At 31.1% G+C, this 13,780-nt stretch overlaps 1 protein-coding gene across 14 annotated transcripts in view; it reads right to left on the bottom strand.

Annotated features, from left to right (window-relative positions):
- Positions 1–13,780, bottom strand: part of LOC143044760 (rap guanine nucleotide exchange factor 6-like) — an 83,542-nt gene that overhangs the window by 4,546 nt on the left and 65,216 nt on the right. For 6 of the 14 annotated variants that reach the window (XM_076216897.1, XM_076216908.1, XM_076216907.1 and 3 more), the window contains 10 exons: positions 12,969–13,227; positions 11,723–11,950; positions 10,992–11,075; positions 10,133–10,279; positions 9,173–9,404; positions 8,532–8,630; positions 7,218–7,448; positions 5,756–5,926; positions 3,643–3,738; positions 1,320–1,508 (listed from right to left, as the gene is read on the bottom strand). In XM_076216897.1, coding sequence (XP_076073012.1) covers positions 1,320–1,508; positions 3,643–3,738; positions 5,756–5,926; positions 7,218–7,448; positions 8,532–8,630; positions 9,173–9,404; positions 10,133–10,279; positions 10,992–11,075; positions 11,723–11,950; positions 12,969–13,227 — 1,736 coding nt within the window. Of the gene's footprint in view, positions 1–1,319; positions 1,509–3,642; positions 3,739–5,755; positions 5,927–7,217; positions 7,449–8,095; positions 8,120–8,531; positions 8,631–9,172; positions 9,405–10,132; positions 10,280–10,991; positions 11,076–11,722; positions 11,951–12,968; positions 13,228–13,780 lie in introns of all 14 variants that reach the window. The other 8 variants (XM_076216901.1, XM_076216902.1, XM_076216898.1 and 5 more) reach the window with 8 other exon arrangements.

Here is a 13,780-nt window from a genome sequence, read left to right as displayed (position 1 = left end):
TCTGTATTGGATTGTGTATAATATGCACCCAGTATAATACATACAGGTAAACAAATGATGAAAGTAAAAGATTGACCTCAAGATATTGAAATTCAAGAAAGTCACAGACAGAAGAGTGATGTAACTTCAGATGAAACTTCTTTTTTGTTTTGTTTTCTGTATTGCAAATATGAAGTTATAAATAAGGAAATGTAAAGTCTATCTTGAAAGAGTTTGCATGTAATATTTATATGTTTTTATTTTGAGATTTTACGAAATATGATTTTAATTTGTAACACTTTCAATGAAATCATGCAGGCCTTATGATATCATAAGATTTAGTCTAGTAATCAATCTTTTGTACAATGTCTATGTAACAGTATGACATAACAAGTGCTTTATGAACTTAAAATATGCCATTAGATTTATCATCTATAACATGAAGGTCTACTGCTAAAAACTTTGTAACAGTGTGCATGGCATCAACATTCGAAAAATAACAAACTGTATTCTATTATTAACTAATATAACTAACAACCCAGTCACCATCTCAATAGAAACAAAATTATGCAAACGGAAAGTTAATAAAATAATCAAGGTTAAAACAGGGAAAAACAAACTGATGATAAAATGTATTAACTCAGATCCTGATCTACTGCTGCTAGTATTTGATACGAAACATGTTAACAATTCTTCTACAATATTTCTCTTATATTCAATAAATTCCGTTTTTTTTTTTAAACCTGGAGACACCCCCAAAAAGTTATGTGCCTTACAAATAAACTGCGTAAAACAATTCAATTCATATTTCTTGAACTAGAAATCAGATCATTGTAAATCCTATCTAAAACAATGTCATTCAAGACCAAACTTTTCATTTACTATCAAAGTACCAGATGTTCCCACTCACTCAGCCAACAGTGATAAGGGTCCATAATTCAGTGAGGTAGCATTTTACTAATTTTTTTCTGATGATATATAATGGATGAAAATTAACAAGGTTTGGTGATTTTTGATATCAATGAGTATACAACGATACAGGATTTCTAGCTCTATACATGAGTGTATATACACAGCAGTATGGTCAGGATAGAGTCATGCTTTAGATCTACAAATGCATTTTCCTACAGTTTCCTTTCCATTCTCTAATAATAAATACCTATAAAAGATGTCCGACAATATTTTAGAATTTAGAAGTGTATATTTTTTGTTTTGATAAAATAATACAGAAACTTTTCACATAATAAGTGATACCCATTTAATTTCTATATTTCTGTAGTCGAAGTTACGTAAGACTTATTCCTTGTTTTCCTTGATGACATAAGCAACATAACACCTACCCTCTGGTGCTCGGCTGTATTTAGCTGACCCGTTGTAGTATCCCATGCCCCCATCATGCGATCGGGCCCGATCATTCTTGTACAATTGCTTCTTGCGGGCAAGCTGAGCCATTTGAGTTGCAGAATGGTAGTCAGGCAAAGGAGGTCGCCGTACATTAGTGTACGTTTGGTGTATATAGTTGCTATATGCTGTTGAGAAGGCAGAAAAGGGACAGGACTTAATAATAGCAAGTTAATAATCACCCAACATTCAAATATCTAGTATAAGTCTTGCACATATAGGTCATTCCATTCATTTACCATTTACATAGGTCTAATTATTCTAAATTTCCATTGTTTTGAATTGAAAGGAATTTCTACTAAAATTTTATTAAATGTTGAATATGTAATTCAGAATTTTGGTTTAAATGTATCAAAATACAGTTAATTTATTGCATAAATATTGTTAAATGAGGAATGACCTAAAAATGCAATCCATATCTTTTACAAAAATTTGATCTTTTATGGTAATAATGCAAGTCTTCTTTTCTTTTTTATTCAACAAAACAGCAAAACAATAGAATTCAGAAAAGAGACAGAAGAAAAATATTTCATACATCTACAGGCAAAAATAAAATGAAATATCAAAATAAAACAAAGTGAAATCAATGCATGACAAATTACATTCTAAATTTTTGTCTCAAATTTTTATTTCAAGGATTTACTATTTTAGACCAATATAATCTATTTACATACTACAGACACATTTATTTGAGTTAAATTTTTGTGGCTTTTATTCAAAAAAAATAATAGATATCAAGGGGATATGTTTTCCTAGTTTAAGTGATATTCTTTATTTGTTAATTTTTTGTTGGGACGTTTTTGTTGTTCAAATAAACCAAGTTAAACTCTACCAAAGAAAAACCCTTGAGTAGTCTTGAATAGAGACAAAAGATTCAGAATGTAATTTGATAAATGGTCAAGTTATATTGATTAGGTAGTGACAAACTAGCATTCGGGATTACCATGCAATGCATACATTCAACTAACATGTTCCCCATTCCATTCAGCTGGCAATTACCCATCCCACAATTCAATATAAATAACAGGAAGTCAAATATTTATCACTTCTTTTATAAATAATCTCTAAAAAAAGCTTTGTATTTACACTTCATGAAGTGAACATGATGTATAAATATTTAAATTACAGAGAATCTAATGTCAACAATTTATCTAATATTTGTGATTTCAAAATCCACATTTCAAATTTCACTACTTTGGCAAAGGTCAGGAGGATTTCTGTGCACTTTTTCTGAAACTTGTAAAATAAATCGCCAATCTTAAAAACAAATAATTATAAATTATGCAAAATAAATAAGTATCTAAGCTGAATTATAGGATGAAATAAACCTAAATATATTGAAAATAATGAGTGTATGAGTTATTGCCAGCGTGTGTTATTGCCATGCCAACATAATGAAAACCAAAACAGCTACATGCTATAGCACACTAAAATGAAAAGCTTCAAGTAGTCACTCATCTTTCTCTCAAATATTTTCTAATCAGAAATTCGTTCCTAAATTTGACTGCTTTAAATCTGTTAAAAATATAAAAGATGGACTAAGCAAAATTGCAATGTTTTAAAAAAAATATATACTGTTGCTACTGGCAGTCATGTTTCAATTAATGCCTTTTTAACCCACCTCATTTTTAGACAGATCTGTCCTGTTCTGAATGTTTGGAGTAGATTTTGAGCAACCAGAGTTGATTAAATGTTGTCTACCATGGTCTTTGTTATTTATTGTATAACAAGATCCTATCTCCTATACATTATGTTAAGTATGTCAAACCTGCTATAAAGATCAACTCCAGTCCTGAGGGTGACCTATATATACTGGTTTGACAGTAAATTGATTCAATTTTATGATGATCCCCATTAATAAAGATCTAAAAATAAAATCTACTCATTTACAATCACAGGAAGGATGATAAACTTATCACCTGCCGGTATAATTAACATACAGTATAAAACAGAAAAACAGATACATGTAACCATCACCCAAGTAGATTGTACTGTAATGTATGACCCTTTTATAACATGTACAGCAAATATTGCAATCCAACATTTTAGCAATTGGTTGATTTAGAATCTACTCCAAGCTCATTCAGGACAGTGATTAAAGATCTTTTACGTAATAACTAAATCTTCTTATCAATAAATATACAGAAGAAACAGAATGTTGTTGGTTTGAAACTTTTCATTTTATGAGCAAATTAATAATGATATGAACTGACACATGCCATCACAACAATGGTGGGTAAATGGATGAGAATGATTTCTCACCTGGCGAGTTTTGCATAACCACATGGTATGGCGGCAAGGGTGGCCGCACCTGTGGCTGTGCTACAGGTGGAGACTGTTGTTGAGATTGAGATGTCGCTGGAAGATACAACAATGTCGTACAATACAAGAGAAACACATACACAGGAGATAAACAACAATCTATACGCAGTCACTATATATATCATGGGTAAAGAAATACCTATAACCCAGAGTTCAATCTGTAAAAAACATAGGAGAGGATTTTCTTGAGCACAACACTAGTGAAACCTTCATCAACTTTCTACAGTCCAAAAAAATTTAAGACAAAATTTTGTAAGTCATAAATAGTACAATTTAATAATTACTTATTTTTGTTTATAAGAATACAGGTTCACTTTAGGTCAAGATTTGTATCTCCAAACAAAATTAGTAATTGAAAACAATTGTTGTTCCAGAATGAACAGAATGATAATTATTGTCAATGATGAAAATCTCACTAGTAATTGTCACATAGAAAGGTTAGAAATTCTTAATCGATGAGACTGATATCGGAGCTTAAGGGTATTAATTCAACTGTATCTCTGAACATCAGGATATTCTTAGAAGTTTGGACAGTGTTGCATCTCTTCTCGTTTTGCGCTGATAAATTTGATATCTGATGACATCTCATTATTATCTGTAACAACTGACCCAATGTATACCCCTCTCAATTCAAATCTCAACATTAATTTCTAAATTTCACAGATAAAAAGTTTTGTTTAAATTACACAAAAATCCTTTTAATAACTTGGATAAAATTGTTTAATTTTTATCTCCTTATTATTCAAGAGTAAGTGAAGTAATCAATGTTATCTAATTTGAGTTTGAATGAATCTATTTTATATTATGTTTCTAAGATTCCTACCAATATATGTGTGAAAACCACCAAAATGGTTCTTAGCTAATTATACCCAATAACATGTTGTAAAAGTATAGAAATAAAATATAGCCAAGTGCCTGAAAAAAGCAGCTACTAGCAAATTTTGGCAATGTTTGCAAATGCAAAAAGTATAGATGCAAAATAACCCTGAACCAAAGCAGTATCAACCTGCATAAATATATACAGCATCTGAGAATAACAGAAGCGGGTACAATACAAGTATGGGTCAATATACATACAAGGGATTTACACTACAGTTCCTTCGGATTGTCCATCCACCCGTCCACAGTGATAAGTTAATCTTATGTCCACTCAAGCTAACATCTTGTATTTTGTAAAATAGTTAAATTTAAATGCTTTTCTAATGATATCTATGAATTGAACTAATAATTTAAATAATCAATCCTGTCCAGTTCATAAGGTGGACAGTTGAACAAAGGTACAAGCATTGTCCATTCTCATCCCCATTATGGATGGGAAAATCCATCTGACCTGTAGTGTACTATATTTAATTAAATGAACAATTGTGACTAAGGGAGACAACCTAAATACTTTCTCAAATATATGTCAAAATGTTACATTTTGAAATATAATAATTTGAAAGTTTGTGTAATCAATTCTTTTTTCAATTGAACGAATCTCGCTCTACATTGTATAATTTTTCCTTTCAATTAAATCTGAAAAAATATTTTCATTAGGAAATTAACATTCCAAATTTATTGGCAAATGCTTAGATAACAACAATAAATCAACATTTCAAATATAAAAAAATCGAAAAAAATTTACTGGTATTCAAATCAAATTTTGAAATGACATTCCAAGGAAATATCTTTCACCACTGAATTCTTTTCACAATACTACATTGTACATGTTCATATCTTTTTCCATTTTCCGTTTCGTATCTCATGGTTTCAAAAACATATAAAAATTATTTTTATTCAGTAAAGTGTCAAGGCACATTTACCAATGATCTTTAATATCTGTTTCATCTGTGAACATTCTAAAATATATAAATCTCTTAATAAAAAGACTTATACATCAAGAGCATTAAGATTATTAGTCTTTATACAATATAATTTAAAACAGAGACACATAAAAAATATTGTGAAGAGGAAACATCAATGGTGGAAAAGTATATCCAATGAACGCACCCTTAAAACTTCCTGAAATTACAATAGATTACAATTTCCAATTGTTTCCGAGCTTGACACATACCTGTTTGAGGAGGATTAGCAAATCTGTGATGAGGAGATATAGTTCCTCCTGATCCTGCCGAATGTACACTTTGGGAGTCGTAACTGTTCCTCCCAGAATCACTCTCGTATGTGGGAGGGGCACTGTGGTTACTACCTGTCGGACTTGCAGATTCTGTTGAACCAAGGGAACCTACAAAAAGAATTCAGTACAATTCACTTAAAATAAAGCTTTATGTACAGGCAAAATTCTCATATACTGTATATTTTTTGTAGATACAATGTTAAATTTCTTTGACAAAGGAAATTTTTTATTTGGTCTCTTTTGGATAGTTGTTTCATAGGATACCATACCATGTTTCTTGATGTTATATTTAAATATATGGAAACATAAAAAGTAAATAAATGAGCTCCTCGAACAATTGCAAAATAAAAGGAACAGAACCTAAATATGTCGCAAAAAATCAGTTAAGTTCAACGATCTAGATTTAAATTGACTAATTGTAGGATTTGGTTACACAAAATAAGCAATATAGTTTGTAAAAGTTGCTGAAAAATGACTTAGATCCCAAGTCTTGAAAAATGATTAAACAAGAATGTGTCCCAAGTACACGGATGCCCCATCCGCACTATAATTTTCTATGTTCAATGGACCGTGAGAATGGGGGGGGAACCTCTAATTTGGCATTACAATTAGAAAGATCATATCAAAGGGAATATGTGTACTAAGTTTCAAGTTGATTGAACTTCAACTTCATAAAAAAAAATACCTCGACCAAAAATGTTAACCTGAAGCGGGACAGGTGGATGAACAGACCCGAAAACATAATGCTCATAAATGGGCCATAAAAATCCTCAGACAGTTACAAACTCGGTACGTGTGCTGTTTTTGGTCAATTTCGGTGAATAATGACTTAGTTCCCAAGTCTGGAAAATAGGGGTTGAAATCCTCACACAATTATTCTATAATAGCAGGTTCACAACTTTATTTTGTGTTCAATCTATCAGTGAAATTTCAAGGGTCTGGTTTGAAAACAGTAGGAGAAATCTCTTTATTTATAGAAATTCAGTTATGTTAACAAAAAAATAGGTAACCCTATCTTCTTATTGCTATGCTGAATGGCACCCATGATGGTGATAAAAAGACAATAAAATTCCAGTATAAAACACCAACACCTATTCTTTGATTCATAACATATACGCAAAAGAGATAAAACACTTATAAAATAATAAACATTCATTTTAAAGTGTATAAACAAAAAGTCACCCTAATAAACTTCTCCATGCAGAGAAATATTACAGTCATTCAAGCATAAACAAAACAGTCAAGAAATTCATGCTGTTAAAGAAATGGATAGAGGTTTGTTCCTGATTATTTTTATTAAAAAATGTAAATAATATCAAACTACACCACCTTACAGTTAGAATACTCTCCTAGTACGTAAAACAAACCCAACATATCCTGTAATTTTGTAAGTTCTTACCAGTCCGAACAGGTTTGTGTCGTGAGCTGATATGGCTCATAGATATCACAGATGAACTCTCAGGAGTAAGATGAACTGGTCGAATGTGTCTCGGAGAATGCTGCTGCCGTCGATTTGACATTGGACTAGTGAGATTGGTTGGGGGATGATGATGTGTATGCTTAGATGTGTGGGGTCGGACTTTATCAGACAAACCCATGAGTTTTCGTATGGCTTCGGGAGACTCAGCACCTAATTAAGCAAAAGTCACATGCAATATTAGTTATGAGGAAAAAAGGAAATCATTCAACAGCTCAGAAATTATTCTATGTATAGAAATTTAGTGATAACTTTGTTATTCTAAGGCCTTTTGTCTTTAGAAGGTTATAAGAAATATGATAATTTGAGCTGCATTTTTAAGTATACAGCTAGAAGTTCAAATATGCCTTATTCATGTAAGTAGGTATTAAGCCCCCATTTATTTTTTATCTTCAAAATGCCAACTATATATACCGCGATTTTCCAGTAAAACAAAATCATTTTTATAGAAAATTGATTAATCTGTAAACAGCTGATGGGCTCAGACAAATAAAGATATTTTTTAAATTGGAAATATTTTATTTTGATAAATTGAACGATTTCTAAGTTTGGGGAAACAAAAGAAGTAAATAAAAGATATATAAAAAAACAGCAATACAAAATGTTGTCATGACAGAAAAGAAGCTTTAATAACAGGCAAAGTAAACAGAAAGTGATAATTGATCAATTATCATGCTGAAGGTCAATATACAAAGAACATACATAATCAAATATATAAGCAATGTTTATCCCACATGAACATAGAGAGAAACCTTTCTTTTTATTGATTTGCAGAAGATATAACTATTAAAAAAAATTACCCTTTCTGTCACCTGCGGTTGCTGCTGTCAATATAGAAGTGTAATATTGACTTAAAAAGAAGTCCTTTTTTAAATTTTAAACATTAATACGTTGAAATTTCCGAAAAATATTGATTAATTAACAAATAGCAGCAATGCAACATAATTTTAAAAATATTAAAGAGTCTTCTAAATTGGCTGATTTCACGGTCTCAGACAATTTGCTTACTGTAAATTCAGAAATTGTTGCGTAAATTTATTATTGTGATTTTGTCAATTTTGCAAAATTGACAATTTCTGTTTAATTCATATACAAAATATCAAAATGCGAGTTTAAATAACTGCGATCTTAATCCTGTCACATTTTTCGCAATAACTTAAAATCTGAATTTACAGTACTGTTTACATCGTCTACATGACATTTTTTACTGTATTTTTTCAGATAAATTTGACTTACCAAATCTGGGACCACTTGGGACTATAACTTTCTTTTCTTCAGTTAAATTTGGTGTTGAAACACTGCTGCTTAATGAATGTAATGTGTGATCTTTCTTTACTGTAGAAGAAAAGAAAACTTTAGCAATGCAGATCCAGACTTACTCTTACACTTTTCTATTAAAGTGATCTAGTTTGCAATTCTGAATATTTTTATTAATACATTTTCACTCTAATAAGTCAAATTTGGATTTACTTCCTAAGGAAATCAAGTGTTTTCAAATGTTTCATTAAAAGGTGCATCAAACAAAAAAAATTGTCTAGCAGAAAAACTTTGGAGTTATTTGTAAGAGTCCTACCAAATCAGGGTTATCTTCTCTAATTTTATATACTTGGACTCAAATCTTATTAGATATTTTTCTATATCCCTGTTTACAATGTCATTGAACTGGCACCAAATATTGTCTTTTGTAGATTTTATGAAGTTATGAATTGGTTCCTTTGTTACTAGGTTTTTTGTGTGTTAGGTTTTGTTTCAATAAGTCAGAACTATAATGGTCATTCACTGAACTTTTAACGGATGATTAGAAATTCCAAATTTGACAAAACTAAAGTATTACCCAGAATGCAGTTCATTCTGAAATGGTAAATTATCTCCCTTACCAGGAACTTCACACTGATGAGACATTTCCATTAGTTTTTCTTCATTGTCTATCACTTTTAGATTACATAAATATGACTTCACACGTCGTTTCATCTCGTTTTCCTCATACATCTTTTTTGCATTAGGTAACGTAGAACCACGCCGTGCCCTCATTCTCTTCATAGTGGCTAAACCAGAGACCCAGGTACTTTCATCATGGCTGGGTGTTCCCAGGAACATTGTACTTACATCCTGGTGGAAAACAAAACAGGCATAAAATATTTTACTGATAAATACATTAATCAGATCAGGTTCTATCTATATGTTTATAACCTAAATGTTCATTATTTTTCGTTTGTATTTCTATACGCTTGAATATTCTGAATAATTAAAACAAAATACATATTTGCTTTATCTAAAGATTATTATATATCAATTCTTTCAGGTACATATTAAGTACATAATCATATTTTTTTTTTTTTAGTTTAAACATATTTATTTATAGTGGATTGGGAAACAAGTTTTGCAACTTATATTAATTCTTTTCCACTTTGCGGGTGCGAATGCTGCCTTGTAGCGGCATTAGCCTGCTCTTTTTCGAAATCTACAAGGGTGTCTTTAATGTGTAAGAGATATGGCTCTCTCTTAACACGGGTCAGCCATTTATCGTCCCCTTCTGACGGACTATCATCGTTTCCTCAAGACCATACTCGCAAATGGTGTCAAGGGAGAGCCGAAAATTCAGTCCCTGAAATTTTCATCACAGATGGGAATCGAACCAGGAACCTTTGTGTTAGTAGTCTGATGCACTAACCACTACACCACGGCTCTCATACTACATTTTTTTTTTTCACAAGCTAATCTAACATCGACATCATATGTTTTCTGGTGGACATTTGTCTCATTAGTAAATATACCACATCTTCTAATTTTCACAAACTGTAATTAGTAATCATTAAAAAGAACTAAGTTAAACTTACATATTTTGCGGAGGCCATGTTGCATATATGTCTTGTTTCTCTTGCTATTAAACGGAACTTTTCAAAGTTGACTAAACCATCTACATAGGAATCATTTCCTAGATGTATAAATGTCAAATCTTTCTTTGCAATGGGGAAAAAAGGCAGCTGAAATATATAAAGAAGGAAAGTTTATTGGAAGTAATGTTTCTGAATAGGTTGCTGTGCAAGTTATTGGGCATTTTTTCACTCTAGTTCAATGAAACATTCATGAATATGTGCAGTCAGTACTTGTAAAATTTGTTTTTGATCAACTGATTGGCCAATGCAGACATGGAATGTGGATTTGCAATTACTTTATAACACATCAATAAAGTTATGGCCATCTTTTTTTCTTGTTAATTTTCATAATACTTTTCCGAGAAAAAAAAATATTGTTCATCAGGGTCAAATTTATTTGAAGCCATGGTTCATGACATTTTCCCCAAAAAAGTTTTTCACAAACAAGTTAACCAACAGCCACACAGACAGATAGAACTATCTCAGTACAGCATTAGCTTATAAGAAATTAACTTAATTTTAATGTATATGTCATTGTAACATTATTAATTTTTTCTACATTATGAGGCATTAAGTCTCCAATGCTCTCCTATACTGTTGATGGTGACACAGTCACTGGAAAACTAATTACTCATTTTAGGAGACATTTCTTGCAGTATATAGTAACTGATTTCTGCTGCTTTTCTTTTTAACCATAAGACATATATTTTACTTACTGTGACAATTTTCTGCACTATTAGCCTGAAGTCTCATTAATATATACCTCTCCTTTTATTCATATTAAGAAGAGTTAATGCATGATTCAAAACATGTGACTTACCATTGGAGGTTGAACATTTTCATGATTCATGAGATTCCTGTATTTAGACATGTTCCGGGAGGGATCCATTAAGTCTCGCAAATCCTGCAAACACATATACTTAAAATAAAGTCAAATTTCAAATATCAAACTAAATTCATTTTTTGTAAATGTCAAAAGGACCATTCAACTAACAACATACCAAATCAATATCTTTTTTAGGTAGCTCTGAAGTTGTTTTTTTTCCCTGAAACATAGCTGCAAAACCGTAGCTCTTAGGTCCTGATATTTTTTTTTTTACTATTTGCAGACCATGGTTCCGCAGCTACCTGAACATAATTAGATGTTTTATAAGAAAGTTTCTGCTTTTAACTAGAATATTTGTGTCACAGGTCCAAATTTAATTCAAAATAATGAGTTTTATCAACAAAGTCACTTCTGATTATAAAACTCAAAAGCACTTAATACAAACACCATACTTACTATACTTCTATACAGACACATGTTGGTGAGGTGTGAGTGGAGATTTTTTTCCATGAAAATTAGTACCCACAAAAATAAAGAATAGAATTCTAATATGCAGGTTTTGAATATATTCACTAGTAACCTTCTGATAACAAACTAGGATATAACTAAACACAAACACAAACCAACAGGTAGATAATCTGCCTGTCCTCTTGGAATCAGTCAGGCAATATCCAACATCATTATTACCCAAACTTCAATCCTAATATTCATAACATCATACTTACGTTGTACGTTTTGGCATATTTATTTGGCACTTTTTCCCAGGTATTGCGTAGCCTGTCCACACAGTTATGACTTAATCCACTTATGATAGCAAACATAGAATTAAAGTTTTTACAGTCTTTACAATGACGAGCCATTTTAATAAAATGTTTGATGAGTTTCATTCTCTTGACTAGATTCAGTTCTCCACAGACTTCCGATATCACCCAGAACATCTCTCGGTTCACCAACTGAAATAAACAATATTGAGGTTATAATTACATTCAACATTAAACTTTCTAAGACATAATTTGCCAGATTTTATGATTTGTTAATTCTAATTTTGGCACTAATACTTCCAATTGATGCTTGTGTCAGGAAAAATGTCACGAAGAATATATCTTAATGGAGAGTTGTCTCATTGGCACTCACACCACATCTTCTTATTTCTATTTATGTCACAATGTCTTATAACACATCTTTGCCCAAGTGACCCCAATATCTTGGGCAGTTCATTCATAAAATTAAAATTGGAATCTTGTGAAATGTCAATGTCATTGACAACTATATTGTCTTAAAAAACATTTAAGTATTTTTCATTATTAGGGAATTCCAACTTTCAAATTTAAAATTTCGAGGCCAAACTTTCAAATTTAATTGCTTATCTCAGATTCTTGAATCATCTGTTCTAAAAAATAACCTAGGACTTTTATACAAAGAAACGTACCCAAATCTGGATATCTTTAAAAAAAAAAAAAAGAAAAAAAAAAAAGAGTATTTTTTAGTGGAATAAAATATGCTCTATCTACATGCAAATGCAGCCCAAATAAAAGGTTTGTACTCATAATTCTCAATGATTGCGATTTCAAAGGTATGATACCTGTATTTATATGTATTTTGTTTTGATTTTTTTATAGGTCATAATTCTTCATATCCTGCTTCTTTTTTTTTTAAATAGAAAATGATCTCTAGTAATTGAGGCCCGTTAGCAAAACCTACTTTTTTCAGTCAGGAGAAAGAGACTATATTATGTCATGAGCCTTTATCATTGAAATTGCCTGGAAAAGCAGTGCTAAACAGATTATCAATGGTCTTTCAAGGATGTTTCTCAGCTACATATCACATCAGGGCTGTGGCCCACTCTTTCTTTTGAAAAACAACTGATAATCTATAATTCTACAAGCATTACCTCCCTTTTCATATTTCCCAATCAAATTTGGAAGAAACCTTAAATTTGATATAATATATAAACAAAATTTTGCTTTGTACCTCTGAAAACTTATTCAAACTTGGGGTTCCATATCTTGCATTGAGCTTGAACAGGTCATCTATATACTCTGTTGGTTCTATATCTTTGAATACTTTGAAATCTTCTAAGGTCAGCTGGGATGCCACTTCTGTTGTGTTGAGCTGTAGTAGACTTATCTGTGCCTCTCTGATCAGTTCTGACCGCAGCTCGTCTGGTACCAGTGTCTCCGTGTTCAAATTATTCTTTAAGTAATACCTGAGTACACATGGAACAGTGCGCCTGGGTGAGTGATCAGAAACAAAAACACAATATTAACCCCTGGAAACTCCATGCCTGGCACACACACACCCACACAAACAGACAGACATTTAAATGCGTTGTTAAAACATGATGATGTGTTAGATGAATTGTATATGATATATCAGAACTGTTCATAAGAAGTATTCCATAATTTAAAAGGTTTGAACATTTACTCAATTTGTTTTAATTTCTTTGCTTTTCATAATGGGTTGGGAAACAAAAATTATAATAACAATTTTTGTGAATTTTAAGTTTTATATTTTTTAAATGATTTGACAGAATTCATATGACAATAATTACATGTATCAGTTTAAAAGGAAAGAAATTATCATAAGAAAGAAAACCAACTTTCAAACTTAGTTCTGATATCACTTTCATATACAATTAGATAAAGACCTTTGACCTAAGGAAATATTAAAAAGTTAATTTGATATAAAATTAATCTGATCTTTACCTCTTACAATATTTGGTATGTTTTAAAACAATTATCTGAAAATTCATTTGCAAACAAAATATTTCATCATTTTGAAAA

This window comes from Mytilus galloprovincialis, chromosome 9, assembly GCF_965363235.1.
Source record: "Mytilus galloprovincialis chromosome 9, xbMytGall1.hap1.1, whole genome shotgun sequence".
Lineage (NCBI taxonomy): Eukaryota > Metazoa > Mollusca > Bivalvia > Mytilida > Mytilidae > Mytilus > Mytilus galloprovincialis.
Note: the sequence above shows the minus strand (reverse complement) of the source record. Positions and strands in the feature narration are given on the sequence as shown.